The sequence below is a fragment of the Pyxicephalus adspersus genome, chromosome 6, assembly GCF_032062135.1.
Source record: "Pyxicephalus adspersus chromosome 6, UCB_Pads_2.0, whole genome shotgun sequence".
NCBI lineage: Eukaryota > Metazoa > Chordata > Amphibia > Anura > Pyxicephalidae > Pyxicephalus > Pyxicephalus adspersus.
In genome coordinates, this window is record NC_092863.1 from 40085603 (window position 1) to 40106559 (window position 20957).

At 36.1% G+C, this 20957-nt stretch overlaps 1 protein-coding gene across 1 annotated transcript in view; it reads left to right on the forward strand.

Annotated features, from left to right (window-relative positions):
* Positions 1–20957, forward strand: part of MYO18B (myosin XVIIIB) — a 262438-nt gene that overhangs the window by 360 nt on the left and 241121 nt on the right. Inside the window, exon 2 of the mRNA XM_072413906.1 lies at positions 19852–19964. Coding sequence (XP_072270007.1) covers positions 19928–19964 — 37 coding nt within the window. The 5' untranslated portion in view covers positions 19852–19927. The remainder of the gene's footprint in view (positions 1–19851; positions 19965–20957) is intronic.

Here is a 20957-nt window from a genome sequence, read left to right on the forward strand (position 1 = left end):
TCATGCATTTTTAATGCCCTTGTGCATAATAGAATAATTCTGATAACATTCAAAGAATAAAAGAGAGAGAAGTTGTCACATGGTGCTCAGATGTTGTGTCAGGGAACCAAGGAACACATGTTGGTGGGTCATCGCTCTGGTATATGTCTAGACCTTACTTACTAACATTTTACTTTTTATTTTAACTACTATTGCTTTGCCCATTGATTGGTATGTACTGATTAAACTGATCATTTTATGTATTAGGAATTATTTAATGCCTGTTTTATGTGCAAATTACAAGCTTAAAATGCAAAGTTTTCCAATGATGTGTTCATAGATTCTTCTAAAATGTTTGGCATCTGATTCCAGGTCTTGGTGATTATAATATTGTATCACTTTCTAAAATAGCTGCCTTTTTTAATTTGCTGTGTTTAAATTGTATCTATAAATTAGCTAGATGTTGTCAGCGTTTATTTCTCAGGCTGCTGCACTGAGGGACATTTCAGGTACTATAATTAGAGAGTTTAGAATTAGGAGGCACAGCAGTTCCAAGTTTGCCTGTAGCCAGCCAATTGTTGTAGAGCGTATTAAGTGGCTGCACATTTCAGGCTACATTCATACCTCTGCATTTTCCATGTGTAGTCATTGCGGTGCAATGCATTTTTAGATAAGTTTTACATACAGTAATTTTTATTCCAATGCAATATGTTGCTAAAAACTGCATTGAAATGCAGCAGTATTTACAGTACTCTAATTATAATTCATAGATGTGAATATACTCTTTAAAAAGCCATAAATCATTAAACTACATAATATTTTATCTTTCCTTTAAGTAGCACAACGTACTTAATATGATGGAAACATTCAGGCCAGGTTCACTCCTTGTGGTTGGTTATTGTACAGATGTTAATGCATGTTAAAATATAATTGTGACCAGTCAACCCGCTCATTTTTGGGCTTCCAACACACTCTACCATACAGCAAAATGAGGAAGTGAGAAAAATATGGTTAACAAGCAAAAATTAAAGCTGTTAGAGGTTTTGGTATTCAATATTACTACAATATATTTCCCCTTTCTTTTTGTTTACCCCAATCTTTCTTTGTCTTTTCCCATTCCCCACTCCATTTCCAACAACTTTTATTTCCTTTTAATACTTTTTGTGCCCCTATCTAACTATCCTTTACTTATCTATCTGTTTTGCTGGTATTGAGTTTTCTTTTACTTGTAGTGAAAGTATATTGCCAATAGAGCCACCAACTGCAATAAAACCCGAAGAGAATTTTACTTGTTTATAGAATAATTTTTAGGAATTTTTCAAAAACAACTGTAGTCAGAAATGTTGGCTTTACCAATGGGATAATGACATCTTGATTAGAAGAAATTAAATCCAAAGCCAGACAGCACCAGAGCAGAAGTTCATATATTTATTTCGTTTAGTTTAGCTGTTTCCTTGGCTTTCCGTTCTCCACCAAACCACTTTCACATTGATTGATTTTCTAGGAGTAGCTGCAGATAGGAAGGCAGGGCAGTGATACATGATTCCTCAAGGGATTCTTAAGAAGCACATCATGAAGAAGGCTTAATGCAAGGAATCAATTGTGTCTGTTTGCTTGATTCATTTATCAGTTCCCTGGCAGGTACTTGCTGGCAGCTTTGTTTTGTTAGAGATCTCCAGGCCATGGGCGGTCTATGTGCACTCCAATTGCCTACTATAAAGCAATACTGTTTCTACGGGGTAGATAGTGTAAATTTTACTGGAACATACAAGTGAAGTAAGCCTTTAATGCACATCAGATGAATTTTGCTGGAAATAAGCCTTCATGATCATTTCCAGTGACTGATGAATGAATGAATGCTGTACAAGCAGCACAAGGCTGTGCTTTCATCTATAGAAATGCACAATGGTTGCTCACAATCAGATTGATAGCTGCAAATACTCAACAGTTCTAATCCCACCCTGGTCCTTTCTAAACTAGAAAAAAAGATTTTTAACCTGCCTTAAACTTTACATACAAAAGTTATTCACTACATACTACAAATTCACTGCTGTAGTGAACATGGAAAACAAATAAGTAAACAAGAGCCAGGACTGGTGGGATTTTATTGGGCAGAACAATCCAGCTACAGCAAATAGCGCTACCTTGCCTGATTGTGTTGTCTAAAAAGTCTCCTGGTGGGATCTATCATGGACAAAAAAATGGAAGTTCTAAGAATTTGTTTTTGTCTGTGTCCCCAACAGGCAGAAAGTGAGGGAAAATCACTCAAATGACAATAAAAACCTCAAAAGGCTATTACTCTTCATTGCTTTATCCCCCCAATAAATTATATTCTAAATAATTATTTATTTTCAGTACTTTAAAATCCACAAATATGACATTACTTGTAATTTTGTGCATCAAAAATCCAAAATTCTTTGTATTTTTTCTGGGCAATTAAGCAAAAACATTAACTTTAAAATTGTAAACTTTTTCTCTGGTATTCTGTAGTAGAGCTCACATATTTATGATGGTGACCTATGCTCACAGTCTTTTATATTTTAAGAAGATTCCACAGTTACACTGTAGTGATGGTGTATGCACATACCCCACTATGATTATCACAATGTTTCTTCCATGAAACGTAGGATGCTTTTGCTGCCATTCTGTAGGTATAGGTGAGTGGACGCACGGTGCTGTTATCTTGATGTCAGCAGTCCCTGGATGAAGATTTACAACTTGCAGATGTGAGTTCACAATCCAGTATCTCTTTCCTTAAAGTTGAATCATTTAGCATTTTCCTCCCAGTCTGCTCACTTAGAAGAGATGTACAACCACACAAAAGTAGGCCAATGCAGTCTAATGTGTTCATATCATTAGTATCCTGGCCTCCATGAGTTACTTACAATCATGTTCTTGCATCAATCTTCAATATCTGCTAATTTATTAGGATACCAGTGTACTAAGTGGTGGAGAGATGGGGGGAAAGGTCTTTCTGGTGGAGCAATATTTATTTAATGCCCCAACTCTCTGAGAGCAGCTCACCTGGTGAGATATTTACATACACCCATGTTCCAGTGATATCAATGACTCCCATCCGGCACTTCACAAACTTTTTTATGAAACCACCACCCACCAGTTCCTCTTCTTTTTGCATTTGTGCTTTTGGGACAGCTATACTCATAGTACCTTTAGCAGTCTAGCAGAGTGTGGATTTCCCAGAAGAATGAATGGAACTGTGGTGGACATGCACAGGAAGAAGAGGACATGGCAAATCATTTTTCTGTCTGGTGCCAGGTGGTGCCACACAGTGATTTTTTGCTAGAAAGGGGTGGAAAATATTTTAACAGGGCTGCACTTAGGGGACGTTAAATAAAGGGCAAAGAACAGTTTTTTAAAAAACACCCAAGATACACAAGATTAAAAAATAACACACATATATATTTATTTAAGTTAAAATAGGTTAAATCTGCCAACAGGATAAAGCCCCTGTGTTCTTTGCTTGCACACTGGGTGCACCAAGAAAGCAGAGACTCCTGCAGATTGGTGTTCATGATAACCACAACGTACAGACCAGGAAGCTAAGGTTATTTTTAGAAAGATGGTTACAAAAGTGCTTTCTTAATTTTTCAGCAGAAGAAACCGCTGAACAATCACTGAAACAAATTAGAGTGATTGAAAATTCTTTTTTTGGGGGCTGAGATTGTGTTGCATTTTTCCGTGCCGAGACATCCCCTGTACTATCTCATTGTAGTCACCTGCTTAACCACTTCCATAGACTTGAAGAGAAGCCTTCTAATGTTTGAGGAATGTGTTTCCACAAATCCCTCCAGCTAATGGGCAAGACAACCCCAATGCTAGAAAACTGCCAATATAGTGGAATACAAGCATTTGATAAAGCCTAGATAACACTTCTGGGTAGCAGTAAAAAATTAGAGTCTAGAAGTGGTAACCACACCATGTATTGAGTATTATTATTAATAATAAACAGTATTTATATAGCACCAACATATTACAGCGCTGTATATTTGTGTAGACACACAGTGACCTTCTCCTAGGTGGTTGTACATCTCTCTAAATGAAATGGCTGACAGGTAATGAGAAAGTCATGAGATGCACAGGAAACCTTGACATGACTGCTGCAGGCGCTGTGAGAAGGTGAATTCAATGAACAAATAGAACTCCCATACAGGTATATAGGTATTCAAATTATTCATCTTTAATCTATCACAGTTCCTGGAGTCCCATGTACAACTAAACTGAGGAACATATACTGTATGAAAAGTCTCACTGGAGTTGGTAAAATGAGCAGTTATTTTTTTTCATGTATTTACAGTTTTTTACTCAGTAACCCAGTTAAAACAATTCAGTTTTTTATTTATTTATCATTATCATTCTTTCACATTAGCTCTATCCCAAACACAATCCAAGTGTTCACTGATGACAGCCTTGAGCCTATAGAAAAAGCATTATCTGCAGATGGGAAATAACAAAGCTCACCCCCACTGGCAATGTCAGCACCTAAATTAGGCCCATAGTGTAAATTTCACAAGCATGTGCTTCCTCTCATTTGGCGACAGGTGCCCATTTACTCCCTTATAAACTTCCAAAGGCAACAACACTCCCCTGGATTTCCCAGCTTTGCTTTTGGTCTGTGTGTCCTTGTAAATATCTGTGTATTGTTTTTTTCATGATCAACTACATTACACAATTCTTTTTATAAAGCTGGCCATAAATTGGAGAATTGATTATAAAAATAACAGGACCTTAGCACAGCCTGTTAACTAACAAGTAGAAATTAGTAAATTGCAAATCACTTCTACTATCCTAAATCTCACTGTACAGGATGGATTCACATAGATTTTCCCTTGATTTGTTTTTGAGCCATCCACAATGATGAATTCCTGCAGACCATGCATTTATCATAAACATAAAAAAAGTCCTACAGTATTCCTCTTGGTGTAGCAATAGCTCTACCTTGGATTTCTTTTTAAAATGACATTGTTACCAGTAGTGTTTTACATTCATACTAGGAGGGTAAATAAGTACAGCATGAGGCTGTTCATGATAGACTGGTGATGTTTGAGTGTCTTGGGTTTTTTTGCTGATGAGCCGCCATTAAGGGTCAATTTACTGGTAGCAGCCAATCATCACAGAACGTACAAGGACAACACAGCCTCATGCTACAGATGTACAGATAGTGCTCAGGTAATCTGTCCTGAGAAAAATATTGAGCCTGCAGTTACTGACCTCTCCAACTGATAATTTCAATGTTTTGGTTGGCATGCTGATTAAATGGATTAAATACTTTCTGTGTAACTGATCTCTACAGTTCTGACTGTATTGGGCTTTTTTTGGCTAAAATCATGTACCCAGGTCAGGTACTCCAAAAGTCGTAGAAATTGTTAGGTGCGAACAAGAAGTTGTTAGATATGACGTTGACGCCTGACCTTGACAACAATATTATTTCCTAGTGTCTTACAAATTTTGTGAGATCTACTGAAGATCTGCAGCTTCATTGAAACATGTTCTATTATTTTTTGATGGAGCTCCCAAACAAATCTTGTACCACCGTGATGGATGATCTCAGCACAGAGTGTTCCCAGTATATCCATTGGGCCTGATTTAATAAAGTTCTCCAGGAGTGGGGAAGATAGACTATCATAGGAGAACCTGGGTAATACAACAAACCTAGAATGGATCTGGTTGAGGACTGAAAACATTTACCAACTAATAACTAATGAGTTTCATTAAATCTTTTCCAGGTTTGGTGGATTATCCAGGTTCTCCCATGAAAGTGTATCCACTCCAGTAAGGAGCTGTGAAGATAATTTCACATAGGCATGGGTTAAAAATAATTCTAAAACCTGTCAGATATTTGTGAAATCAACATAAATTACCCAGATCTGTATATAGACAGTATAATATAGACCTGTATATGGCCAGTATAATATATAGCAATTCTGATAAAACCTCTAACTTTTCCTTCTTTTAGTGTAGATATTCACATTTTATACTGCTTTGCTTTTACTAGATGAATACTGAGAGGTCTTGTGCGATGCTGGGGAAATACTAGTTTTGACCCTTTGTATCTTACCCTCTAGCAGCCTATGGGTTGCTCTTGTGGTCGTTCTGGGACTACCTCGTGTTTGAGTTTTCCATTGACTTTTTGGTGTTTTGCCTGCCTGAGACTGCATGGTCTCTTTGACATAACAGGGGTGTTGACATTGCTGGAATGAAAGCAATGTATTGGATGTTCGGAGCACAGAGTTCAGCAGGAAAGAGCAAAGTGTAGCACTCCTTCTACCCAACTTATTTTTCTGTCAATTTTCATTCACTTACAAAATATTTAAGAAAATGTTAGGAGATTTAACTCTCCTGCATCCACTAAAAACAAATATGCAGTTTGTGAATATAGATTCTGTTACAATGCTTACATGCTTACAGGAGTAAAGAGTTCATACCTCCTGATCTATCTGTGTGATTAGGTGTACCAGTGAGAAGGCAAAGAGGAAGCTGCAATGCTCACCTCATATCACACTATAAAGTGGAACAGAGGAGAACACAAGAATGACAAATAATTTATAGGCAAATCATTTATTCATTTTAGTTTAGTGCCTCAACCTAACTTTACCTTCAGAATAGGAGGAATCTACAATTGCAGCATAATATACAAAATGCTAAAATAAAGTAAAAATATTAATAAAACAATAAAATTTTGCTGTATTCATCATGTATTAAAGTGCATGCATAGATGAAGCATTTTAGTTATGGATCTGATAAAGCTCATACTGGGATATTTTATTGCCACCTGTATGTTTAAGGAAATTTCCCTTCACTCCCTCTCCCAACAGGAAGAATAATTCCAATCTTAGATATCCTTAGAACAAGAAAGTTGCTTCGAAATTCTCCCCTATATGCTTACAAAATACAGAATATTTATTTGGGCTCATCTCTTTCTAACCAGGGTACTCTTCAATGTCCCTTATCCTAGCCTACAAATGTGCATGTCTATGGTCAAAATAACACATACAAAATAAATTGATATATATATATATATATATATATATATATATATATATATATATAATAATTTAGATGTAGTGTGTTAATGGACTGGAATTTCAGTTGGATTTTCTGTTGCTCCCCATATGGGCTTGTTAACATGGCCAATAATGAAAGAGTGTAAATGCAGCCACCTTGAGAGTTGAAAGCTTGGATGTTAGATCAGGGTTTCCCACACTTTCTTGGCTTGTGAGCTACTATTTTTAAAATACCAAGTCAAAATGATCTACCAACAGTAAAAACTTGGACTTAACCTCCCTAGTGGTAACCCAGAGTGTGACTCGGGGTAGAAAAAAGTTGCTGAAAGCGGTAACCCTCGGTCACACTCGGGGTATTTAAACCTATGGAAAGTAATAGATAGTCTAATACAGCCCTTACCTGACCCACCGGCTTCCCGCGTCGTCCATCGCCGCGATGTCTGTCCCCTTCCTTCTCCCTTGTTGGTGGGTGTGTTAGTTGCCGGTGGGGTGGGACGGGAAATTCAAAATCTATTTGTATTGCATTTAATACAAAATAACTGTACTGAATGCAATACATTGGATTTATATGTGTAAAAGCAGTACATTGTTTTCAAGAACATTTATTTTACAGTATATATAATAGTATGCGTATAATATGTATTTTTTTTTAATTTAAAAAAAAATATTTTTTTTTATTTTTTTTTAAATATATAGATTTTTTAATTTATTCAATTTATTGTTTTTACATAATTTTGTGTTTCAAACTTTATTATACTCATACTATTATATTATACTGTAAAATAAATTTTCATGAAAAACAATGTACCGCTTTTAGACATATAAAACCGGAAAGAAATGAACCGCTAGGGAGGTTAATAACTCCTGTGCACGGTAGAGTTTATTTTGAAAGGCAGGGCAACTGCAAGTTATTGAAAGTTGCATCTTAAAACAATGGGATCTACCTGGACAAACCACCACAAAAATTTGGGGTACAAATGTGTCACCTATTAATATAATTCTCTTATAATAATGTAAAATTGCCCCGATGAAGAACCCTTTGGGGATGGAGATTGAGTCTCTCTAACTATCCTGATGACCAGTGTCACTGGTAATAGAAGTGAGAGCAAGTCCACAATAATGAGGTGTTGCCATTCCTTCAATGGAAGGGAACTCTCTCACATTGTAAAGATATCATATTTTAGTTGGAGTCTACAGGACATATTATTCAAAGAAGTAAAGGATAATTTCTTTATTCAGACACAGATTACTAAACACAAAAAAAAAGAAACTGCCAGTGGCTCTAATTGGCCTGATCTCACGTGATTTGCACTTGCTTTACTCAGACATAGTCATCAGAACTCAAACAACCACAGGGACCTTATTCAGTTTTATGTTTTTGCTATGAGAATCCAGTAAAGCAGGAAGTGGGAATTAATGGATGCCAGGTTAAGCCCCATTGGGAGCTTGAATCTTACTGTGTTTTCACTTCCAAGCAACAAGTGAAATCAATTAGTGGTCTTTGAATGCTGTTAAAGAAACACTGCAACTGCGCTGAAGACAGTAAATCCAAGCAGATTACGATATACAGAATACTCATTACCTGGTCATATACAAGTGGCAGGGTTAAGGGGTTCTGCTTTCTGTACTTTGGCTAGATTGAAGGACATTCTCATCATTTGTACCGTTATGGCTAATTGAGCATCTTTAGTTCTGACATTTTGATGCATTCCATATGGCAAAGATAGAAAGCCTGTGGTCAAAATTACTATTATAGGTAATATTAAACCATTACGTTTTGTTTAAAATGGAAACTCCAAATACACAAAGTCGCCAAGATGTATGATTTTTTAGCAGACATGAAATGCAAAGTTACTTTTGCCAATAAATAAAGGATATTCATTTATTCAAAGAATACTGTAAATACATTGATTTTAAGATGAAAGGAAGTAAAATGTAAATTAATTTCTGAAAATGATGTGCTTTTTGCCTAAAATATGGGGTTTAAGCATCCTGGGCACCAGTGTAAATACTATATGCATTCATTGCCTGTGTATTAAGAATTGCTCCACTACAAGCCATGGGAAAGTAAGACAGGATGGCAACCATATACTATAATAATATTATAAAATGCTAATAATTCAGGCAAAATGCTGAAATGTTACCAAGGATATCAGATAAGGATTTGTCTAGGGTATTGTCACTACTTACATAATTCCATATGATCCATTTATATTTTAGTAGGGGTGAGGGTCACACAAGGTTTCGGCTAGTGGTAATATCTTCTAAGAATAACTTTTGTATTTCATGTATTTAAGTAGACAATTTTTAGGACCGAATTGACTGGACATGTTGGTACATTTTAAAAAGAAAGGTACACAAGCTATGTTGTGTTTATGAAGGTTCAAAAGTTTGGGAACTCCAGTGGGTCCTTTGAATCATCCCAACTCTACCCTACATCCAGCAAGACAGAAAATTATACAAATATATGTCTAGGCAGTGTTTAACCCAGATTTTTTTTATGCTGGGTGGGAATAAATTGTAGGTGGGTGGCATCCCCTGTATTGTGATCCAACTTTTAGTAACCACTCACAAACAGCTGGGTGGTTACTGAAAAGTGCTGAATGGTGCATCTGGCTAAAAGGGTCTGGGAAGAACACTACCAGGTTTTGAATTGCTGACCAAGTATTAATGATTGGAAAATTGGCAGCTGACCTGCTTGTTAGAGTAGAGCTAACAGACTGTTATTGCAATCCTTGAAGTAAGAGTAGCTGCCACTGGCCAAACTGCGGACTCATGAAGAACGTGTATAGGAAAGCAAACTGGTATTTAGGTGTGAAGCATTGTCCCATATAACTCATGTGAGAGCAATACACACATTGCGCATGCCACAATCTCCTCATTAATACAGAACTAATGAAGATGAATACAGCAAGTAGCTCTGTCATGTTTTATTTTATCACTATGACTAAGGATAGGTTAGAAGCATTTATTATTTTCTTTATGCAACCATTCAGTTTGCTTTTTTAGGAATTTGCAATGATCGGAGGTCACTCCTAAGACCATAAAGATTTTCATTGCTATAACAGATGAGCTGCCAGGTGCCATACAGCCATTTTGTTCCAACTTTCTGGATTATCAACAAAGATTTAGTAAAGTAATGACTGTTCACCCACACTAGCAATGTGTCTATATATGCATATGTTGCATGTTTTTACCCCCCAGGTCAGCATGAAAATTTGACATCATGGGAAGACTTTATTAAAATGCATAACATATTATCTGCAAGCCTAATATTGGCCTACATTTTCTTATTTTTATATGTAACTATTTGTCTATTATCTATATATACGTTTCAGTTGCAGTAACCTTCTGTGGGAGAGTTTTACCTCTGTAGTGTCATATCTTATTTGATACTGTAAATGGCCCACTTTATCTCCATAACTGCTCTGCTTGCCAACCAATGTATTATTTTCAGAGAATTAGTGATAATGAGCATGGTGATCCAATTCATGGCAATCAGTTGGCAATTATCTTTTATTGTTCTGACTGCTTCATAGGTGAAATCTGATTTTAGATTTAAATTTGCATTGTGCTATCATTTACCATCCAAAACTGGTAATTTAGTTAAGGTGATGAATGTAGTCTATTAGAAAAGGCTATTAGAAGACCCTGTAAATAGTTATTTTCATGCTGCTAATAAAAATATGAGATGTTGGTGCTAGAGGTATACAGTATAGCAGAGTCCCGTCTCTTTGCAGTAGTATTAGTCACTTTTATAAAGCATGTTTTTGTAAATGTTTTTTTTTACTAGGATTGAGTGCATGTTAGGGCTAGATATGTATTATGTATGTGCCATTCCACAATGTATCCTACCTGAATATGGTGGCCTGAAAAAGTAACTTCCTTTAGAATCTACTGGCGTTTCATGGTATGTAAAGTTTGTTAGGTTAGATTAGCACTTGCACTCTCTGCATTCTTTTAAATTTCTGGTGTATGTTTTGTTATATGGTATCTATTCAAATATATATAATAGGTATTGTTGAACATTGCAATCAATGCTGGGTAGTTTGTGGACAGTTAGGTGAAAAGTTAAGTAGTTTGCTGATCCCTTGGACACCAAAGTTTCTTCTAAAACTGTTGTGTAAGTTACATAGAGCTTGTCATTCTTTTCCCACTAACACTGATTAAGTCGTTGGGTGCTATGTAGTAGGAGACAAGGGGAGAAAACCATGGTTTCCTCTATACCTGGTATTTTCAGGCTTTTTACTAGATTCCAGCAGGTTAACCAGGCAATGCTCAATGCAAGAAAGATAAGTAAATGTTTCTTATCAGCCATTTATCATGCAACTGTATTGCTTATCTTATTAAAGCAAAGGAGCAAGAGATAAGAGATATCTACATCAGCACATAATTTACTATGACAGCAGAGGGTAACAGAGAAGTAATACACTGGGATTTCAGTTACTCTACATTAATGTGATATAATCAGTGTAAACCTGTGTATTGCCAATGCAGGGCAAAACAACAGATTTGCTTAATGCTTCCGTTGCCATCAGACATGCATTTATTTTTATCTTTTTTTCTGTTCATTCAGAAAATATTCATAGAAGAGAATTATGTACTGTTGCTGCTCACGTTATCGTGCGTAGTAACCTGATGTATCTACAGTGCTAAAATTACAAAGTATGATGCTACAAACACCAGAGAAGGATATGTAATCAGTATGAAGGGGTAGTACTGATGAGGAACATTATTAATGGCAGTGATTTTTCACAATACTCAGACTTTATTTCAGTGCATGACACTGTGGTATCAAGTCAATTTCTGGTGCCATGAGTGATGTCATGCTTGTGCCATGTCATTTGTCTAGGAATAACACATCGACCCATACTGAAGAATCCAATCATGTAACATCAGTATAAAGTATCCATATCTTTATCCATATCTTTTCCATAGCATACACACTGTTGTGGTTTTTACAGAATGCATTTATGAACACCACAGATTAAACTCTTCATGACAATTAAGTATATTATTTTATCAGTATTTATTAGGTCTTTCCCTTTTTTTAATAAATGGAGCGTAAGTTACAAAAGAGGATTTGTAAAGTTCATGGTGTTTACACTGTGAATTGTGTCTAAAGTATAAATGCTAAAGATATTAACAAAGTAAATAATTTAGAGAAATGACAGTCCATAACTGAGAATGAAGATTATTCACAGTATATTCTAGTTTTGTGAAACAGCAATTCCAAAAATGATTTCTTAACGTCACTTCTAGTTGTCTGTTTTTTTTGTTTTTTTTTTTAGTGGTGATCCATTTCTAATATCTGAATATGTATGTATATATGATATGTATTATTTTATTTTTTATAATTGGTAGCCCATCATTATACAACTCTCAATTTACAGTCTGATCTTTCTATCAAAGTAATCTTAGGAGTTTACTTAGACCTTTGCAAAGCTTAGTGCACAGGCCCCTGGTGGTTTTTCGAGAGACTGGACTTTTTCCTATTTTAATAATGCCATCATATTCCTGTTTTAGTAGGGAAAGAGCAATTACCTTCAAATAGCTACAAAATTGTAAAATGTAAACTTTCATTCAGCATGGGTAGTGGTTCAGTAGACATTGTATCCTCTTTACTATTAAATAACATGCCAAAAGATGTGCTGTGTAAATAAACTTGATGTTTTGTAATAACTTCACTATGGATTAATTATTGGATCTTACAAACTCCTATCTTCTTATTGATGACTGATCTTTAAAGCAAAGTTGCTTATATCCATAAGAACATTTTCACCTAATAAAGAATAATGAAAACTCATATTTTTTTCATGAGATTTAGGGATGAGTGAGCGAGATTTGTAAATTCGATCTCTCGGCGAATCAGGCCTTTCTCGCTTACTGAACATGTAAGCAAGAACGCCTTGTGAATTCGGCCATCGAATTCAAATTTTTCAGGGACCTGCAAGAGCAATCAAGAGAGCAGAGCTGACAGCTCTGCTCCCCTGATTGCTTCTGCAGCCCTACCAGAACTGTAGTATGTGTTCTTGAATAGAGATTATCTATCCAAGAACACAGGAGTACGGCGGCTGTGATCATGAATGAATGCAGCTGTGGGAATCATCCTGTGATGATTCCCACAGCTGCATTCATTCATGAGCACAGCTGTGGGAATCCTCCTGTGCGTGTGCGATCCTCGGGCACTAGAAGGTAAATGAGGACAAGGCTCCCCATTCATACCCTCTAGTGTTCTCTGATTGGCTGAGGAAAGGTAAACCCTGATGACAGCTCAAGCGTAATCAGTATTTTCCTTTTCTTAAGATGATGCCCATGGCTGCATTCATTGATGAGAACAGCCACGGTACTCCTCCTGTCAGTGTGAGTCAAGCAGCTGTGCTCATCAACAAATGCAGCCGTGGGAATCATCCTGTAATTTCCTCTTCCGGAAATTCCGAAATTTCGGGGACCCATCAGAAGTTCAAGGAAATGTTTTTGCAAGACTGGCAGAGGCCTTTTCGCTCATCCCTAATGACATTGGCCAGTCACTGATGGAGAAATATTCACTGACTTTTCAGTTTTTATCCAAGGTAGGGCAAGCCTAGAGTGTTTAGTCTTTTGCAGTAGCTAGTGTGTTTAGTTGAAGAATATATGTTATGGTACATATGTGCAATGCCACACATATTCTTCATTTTCTTTTTTGCGCTTTCATGTAGTAGAAATTAAATGGATGTAGCAAATTAAATAATTTGAGTATCTTAGTTTCTGAAGTCTTGTTTTGGCATATACAACTTTAATGCATTTATTTCAAATAGTTTTCATGGTGACTGGGTGCTCTATGTTCTTTGCTGGCTTCCATTGGGAGTAATAGTTATCTCTCTTCTCCATCAGAGCTATTGTTGTAGTGCAAAGATTTTCTAACCTATTGGCCAATCTCCAGAGTTGTTATTATTAGGTGTAAAAGAAACAAGTATTTTGCAGCTTGTTACTTCATCAATCCTTTTGCAAAATTGGAAAGAAGATTCTAGCAGTACGTTCATGTATTTGAGAATAAGCTAGCATCTCAGTGTATCAGCCTTTGCACTATGATCTGAATGTGCTACAATTTTAATTAGGGTAAACAGCAATACCACCAAACCGAGACAGCTCCATGCTAAAGAACGCATATAACCTACAATGTGTTTATTTATTATTGCATCATGGCAATTTTGCTTTGTATGTGTTTTGGTACTGTAGTCTGTACAGGGCTGTGAATTTGCATTTTATTATTATACTTAATAAATAATAAGGTTTTCTTTTTTATTAGTTTTTATTATTGCTCAGGAAGAGGGGGCAACTTTTTTTGTTTTAGAAATATGGCATTATCATGTTTGAGATGAACTTGTGCTCTTGCTATTTACTTTAATGCAGACTCACACAGTTGCCTTTACTTTGCTACCTCTGTTCTAGGAAAAAAAATCTATATAAGTTAGGGATCTGGATCTTGTACAGGGCTGAGAATTTTCCACTTGCCCCATGTGACAATATTGTGTTGGCCAATTGCCAAGCACCAGCTCGGTCACAATAAGGAAAAGAAGTGTGGTACAGAATCACCTAACTTCTCCATGTGATTGAAGGAAAATGGTGAAAAGTGAAAGCTGCTGTGTTAACAGCTGTTAAAGTAAACCTGTTTCCTTTTCTTCCATAGTAGGAACCACATAGAATACATAAAATGTATCTATTTTTTTAGTTTTGATTAAAATAGGCAGTGTTAAGTTTTCATTGCTGTTCATGGACCACTTGAGGATATGGGCCTGATTTATTAAAGCTCTCCAAGGCTGGAGATGATACACTGGCATTAGTGGAGCTGTGGGTTATCCAGCAAACCTGTAATGGATCTGGTCCATGATTCAAAACATTTGCTAGCAAATTACTTTGAAGAAATCCATTCCAGGTTTGCTGGATCACTCGAGAGCCTATCCAAAATTTTAAGAGCTGTCCGCAGAACAAAAAGGGTCTGAAAATCTTTTAAGGACAGGTGTTCTACAGGCAACTCTTTTACAGATGAGTTCCCTTTGTAATTTTTTCCTTTAACTTTCTGTTTTGATTCTTGGACAGAAAGTTAGATTAAATAACTTCTATAGTAAATATAGTACAGAAAAATAATAACCTCACATTGTGTTTAACTCTTTTCTACTTTTTCCACAACAAAAAACTTTTGCCAATACATACACAATAAACAGTGTAACAACTACCGGTATGTATATACACTTTGCTTCTCTGTTTTAATCTGCTGTTCTGCAGACTGTGAGCATTTTGCAAGCAAGGTAATTAATCCCTATGCTTTGGACATGGTAGATAAGATTACCTAGTTTAATTGGAAGAAATCTGGAAGGGTAACAGGTGTACCCTGTATCATCAAACCCTGCATCATGCTTATTTTCCAAGTGTGGGTGTAGATGTTTTCATCAACGGGTTCTGTTTGCATGAAGCACTAGCTTCTGGATCTGCCAGAGGTTAACTTTCTCTCTAAATATAGAAAATACACTATGTGTAAAACTGGAAGCCTTTGGGTAACATTTAACTGAGGATGAGCAGTTGGCAAACTGTATTGTAAGGAGTTTAAGATTTGATGTCATGCAGGATTATAGAAGGGCACGCCAAGTCCTTAAAGATAGATTTGTGTCTCACCACTGTGCCCCTTGGCAGAGACTCACATACTGTGGAATAATGTGATTTTAGGTTTGACACTCAAGTATGCCATGCTTTACTGTTTGTCAGCGGATGTGTTTGAAGGGCACACTTGCAAAATTAAACTTCACTAGTCACTAGTAGCTATAATGCATTCACTTGTTTGGGAAAAAGGAAATAGGAAATCCAATCAAAATAATTTTATTAATATAATTCTGTTACTACAAAGGCTGACACCATGTGCCTTTTAACCCTATTAATGTATTTTATTATTTTCTGTCAACTTGCTCTGTGAAACTATACTAGTGGATGTGGGCAGAGACACATCCGACCCTCCACAAATTTCCATTAAATTCCATCCATTAAGTTTAATGCATTGATAGGCAGCATTTTCTTCTATGTCCTAGCTATCAGATTGTGAAGTTCTCAGCAGAAATGTGCATGTGCTACTGGAGTACTTTTTTTTTTGACATATCAACAGTACAAAAATCACATTACATCATTTAGTATAGGTATATGGCACAAACTATATAAAGTACAATGGTATACTATGGTATATAGTAATGTGTGCATTTTTTACTTCTGACACTGGTAAATGGACATGGGCAAATTAATTGAAAAATACCCCCCAACTTCCCCTGATTCAACAGGACTGTCCTGGGTTTACAATGTAATCTGTGTCCCACAGATACAGGCAATATCCCAAGTTTAGCACATTTGTTCCTCTACTCGGCTGCTCTCTGTACCAAGTCCATGGGCAAAACAGAGTGACCACTTTTCCAAAAGACTTTGTTTTATCCTGACAAAAAAGAAGATGTCTAAGGGAGCGAGCAGCAGTTTGGGACATTAATTTAGCAAGGTAAGAGTTTTCTGCTGACCTCTGAAGGGTCTCTTCCAGGGATCCTATGTGGCAGACTGCACTAGGGGTTGGTCATTGAATGCTCTTTCCTGGAGGTCTGCACTGGGGGTCTGGGTCTAGGGGTTTGGTTTTAAGGTCTGCACTGGGATGTCTATCATTGGGGATCCCTCACTAATGGGTTTGCACTAGGAGTCTGTTACTGAGGGAAACAGTAGGGGTCTGAGGTCTCCACTTGGGGTCTGTTATGGAGGTCTGATCTGAGGACAGGCTGAAAAGCTGATGTGTCCAATTAAACATAGCTAACTCCCTTTACTTTAAATCCTTTCATACAAACGCACGTTCATAACAGCACACTACATTACAGTTACACAAAATTAAACTTTGTATTAAGAACAAATCGGCAAGTCTTTTTTATTGTATAAATCACAAATAAAAATTTAGGTTATGTGCTCTGGAAGGCATTTTCATTTTCGTGGGTTTCCTCTGGGTACTCCAGTTTCCTCCAAAAACATGCAGTTAGTTTAAATAATTGTCTTCCCCGTATTAAAGACATATGACTATAGTATTGTCATATGTCATTAATATTGTCACAATGTCTATATATATTACAGACATTGTGAGCTCCCTTGAGGAACAGCTAGTGACATGACTATGGACTTTGTACAGTGCCATGTAACATGTCCGAGCTATAAAAATACTAGTTATAAATAATGGTTATTTGTTTTCCTTGGACTGTGTGTACATTGAGATATAATGGTATTCTGAGCTTTAGCTTCCAGTAAGTGTGCACGCAAATGGTATAGATAAATCACAGCTAATCTATAAATGATCCAATGTTCTGCACTGCAGGATACAATCCCATTTATCATTAATGTCCATGATTCCTGCTGTCTACATGTACTGAGAAATGACTATTTATCTATCTACATTATAAACTATAAAAAGCCTTTTATCGGAAACTGGTGAGGGTCTTCTTATACTGCAGTCTACATGTATAAATAATAGGGTAAACTTTATCACAGCCTCAGCTATTAATCACTTAAAGTAGACATGGGACCCAATTGTTAAAATCTCATAAAAGTTTTATCACACTAATAATTTTTCAAAAGTTGTTTTTTAATCTTTTAAACTCTGTAGCTTTCATTAAAATCTTTCAATGAAATTGTTTTTTCATTCATTTCCTGGGGAAGCAACTATTTCCCAATTCTGCCCTTGGCTTTTCCGACACATATTATACAGGCTTGGTCCACTGTTTTGATGAGAAAATCAGACTCGTATTGTCATTTGCAGATTCTATTAGAATTAGATTGTGTGTGATCATGTCTGAAATAGGCTGGTGAAGATCAGTACTACTGAGATGAAAAATAGATTAGATGTGAGAACAGTATTTTATAGAAAAAAGTTAGGTATTGTTTATAATCCACAGTGCTTTGGAAAACATACTGTCTATCAGTTAGGGTTTAGATCTATTTTAGGATTTATTGAAGTCTATTGGGTGTAAATGTAGAATGATAGTGAATCAGCCACCAGTGGTAATAAGTCATTTATGTTCTATTGAGTCTTATTAGGATTACACATGATGTACAGCAGCTGGTGGATGCTTTCAATGAGTCATGCAATGCTGCACAAGCAAATATACATTGATCCCTTAAGAATGGAATTGATTACAAAATGCACTGGCACATATAGGCTCTGAGTCAAATACAGTCTATAAAAACTTTTATGACACTCTTCCCTTTTTGGTACCGAATTGACTGGCTTGTATTGTATGGTATTGTCTACCATACGATTCCGAACACTTTTGTCCATTTTGATTTAGCTTTGCTTACCTTCTGATTACTTATGTCATCGGGTATGTAAGGAATTACCAGCAAACCTTGATTCCAGCAGCACAACATTTACTGCCAAAATGTAATGTTTCGAGGACGCAATGTACCTCTTTACGTCATGGCTGCCTAAGGAAGAGGTCCATTGTGTCCTCCTAACATAGCACTTTTCCAATAAATGTTCTGCGGTTTGAATGAAGATGAAGGTCTACTGGTAACACTTTACATAGCTGACAAATACAGTAATGGGCACAGGGAAAACATATCCGTAGCAAATTGAATGGCTGACATTTACTTCTAATTATCCTGCCCATACTTACCATCAAGAGGAAAGTTCTTTTTAGACATACAAGCAGTGAATGACCTTTTACTGCTCTGTAAAAGTATTTTTTCATAGCTACTTTATAATTGAACATATAGCCCTGCATCCATTTTACCAAGTTCTAAAAACTAAAAATATAGTGACTAGAATATGAATAAATATAAAGAACAAAATTCAATACTGAAACGTTTGACATTTACTGTGCAGGGGCACATTCCGTCTTAGCCTTTCTTGACCTCTTTTTTATTATGGGGGAACCCCTGAATTAACTTTCAGGCCTTAGGGAACCCCTGCTATAATTCCTTATGTCCACAATACATTAGCCTGGTTTTCAGTGGGAAGAATGCCAGACTTAGAGATAACCAAAAATATAATTGATGTCAGTGGTAGCTGATCTGAGAGCTTCAAGTTGCTCATGGCTTAAGGATCCCCTGAGCAACCTTTACAGGAACCATGGTTTGTCTATATATTCCCTGCAACACTGTATTAGTCACTATTATAATCTTCTTCTCCTGCATCTCATTGTTGCAAAGGCAGCAAGTGTACAAATGTGGAGTAAGTTTCCAACTTCTTGCATCCATAGATATGATGTATTATAGGTTTATATTTCTACAGCTGCTCTGCATTTTACTTACCGTGTAAATGAATCTGCTATAGGCAATAAAGTACTAGTGGTAAAGTACATTCCAATTCCTATTATCCGTGATATTGACAGTTAAGAAATACATTATTTTTATTCACATTTTTTATCCATCCATATTACAATCTTCCAAAATTGTGGTTTAATAGCATACAATAGTTTTAAAGAGGCTGCAATCCTATCCAGAAGTCTCTTTTGTTTTGCGATTCATATAGTTATAAAAAACTGAAAAATAAAGTATAAAATGTATACATATATTAAACAAAATAAGTAGATTTCCAAAGTTAAGCATAGTAGACATGCAGATTTACATCTGTAGAGTATTAGTAGGGCAGGGGGTGGCATTGTGTTAACTGGTAATCCTGGTCAAGTCAACTGGTCACATTTTTGCTGCAATGTTTATATGTAGATGTTTTATCATGCTAAAAGGAAATACTGTTTATCAAGTCATATTTTTATATGGTATTCTTATATTTTTAGCAGCCTACTAATTGATCATTTCTCTTTTCTTGTTTCCCCCAACCTCATGTCACCTCATCTTGTGTGTCTAGTGTGAAGACTAATGTTTCACTTGCCCTTCGTTCATCACTCCTGAAGCCACAAGTTACCTCCAGACATTGTAACAGCATGGCTATCTCCTCACGCCTAGCACTGTGGGAACAAAAGGAAAGTCTCAGTATTAGCTCACTTCTTTGATAATATCTGCATGTAGCCATTTAAATAATGCATGGGAACTTTATATGGCTATGGAAGTATTATTTATTGTAAAATAACACCGGTTTAAAAAGGGATGTAACCTAAATCTGTCTCCCAAATACTGCTTCTCTTTCACCTGGAGAGACAGTGAAACCTAACATACTTGTCCAATAAAGTGGTGGGCTTATTAGAATCTTTATTTAGAATGGACAAATCACCATCCAAACCAGTGTTTGGGCCTGTGTTAATGGGACTTTGATTTGCTTGATGTCATGAGTTTGACATCAGTTTGAGATATGTCATTTAGAATTCATTGTCAGGTGCATTTGGCCTGTGTTTGACTGCCTTCTAAGCTGCATTTGATCTCCTTTAAGCAACACGTTTTGCATTCCAATAGACTTGAATTAAAATGCTAAGTCTAATAAAGCAAACAACAGCAGAAAGGGGATCCTTTCGTATCTTTCTACTAAATCTCTATATGAAGAAATTTGAAGTGGGGTCATTTTTGAATTAAAACAGATTAGCAATTAACCTACACTACTTATATTTGCTTTGGCTTAACAATGCAACATCAATCATATGTTTAACTTTACTTTACTGCTACTCCAGTATTACTTATTATGTAGGTTAGATTTCTATTTGATGTATGCTCTTTAAGAATACCATGCAAATGTCTCCATTTTTTTCAGCATAACACTTGCCTTGGATTTTGACTTTTTTCACAGCATGAGGATAATACCATAAAAACATTTGGTCTCATATATGAATTGGAATATGGGGCAAATATTAGATTTTCTAGTGTTGGCTGGAATATGCATAAACACATTTAATTTGGCTTTTATGAACAAAAAATTGCACTTTATGTTAGTTATTTTTTTAAATAGACAATAATAAACATTTTATCAAACCATACATAGGGAATATGTATGGAAAGTGTGTGAACAAAAAATGCTCTAAGCAG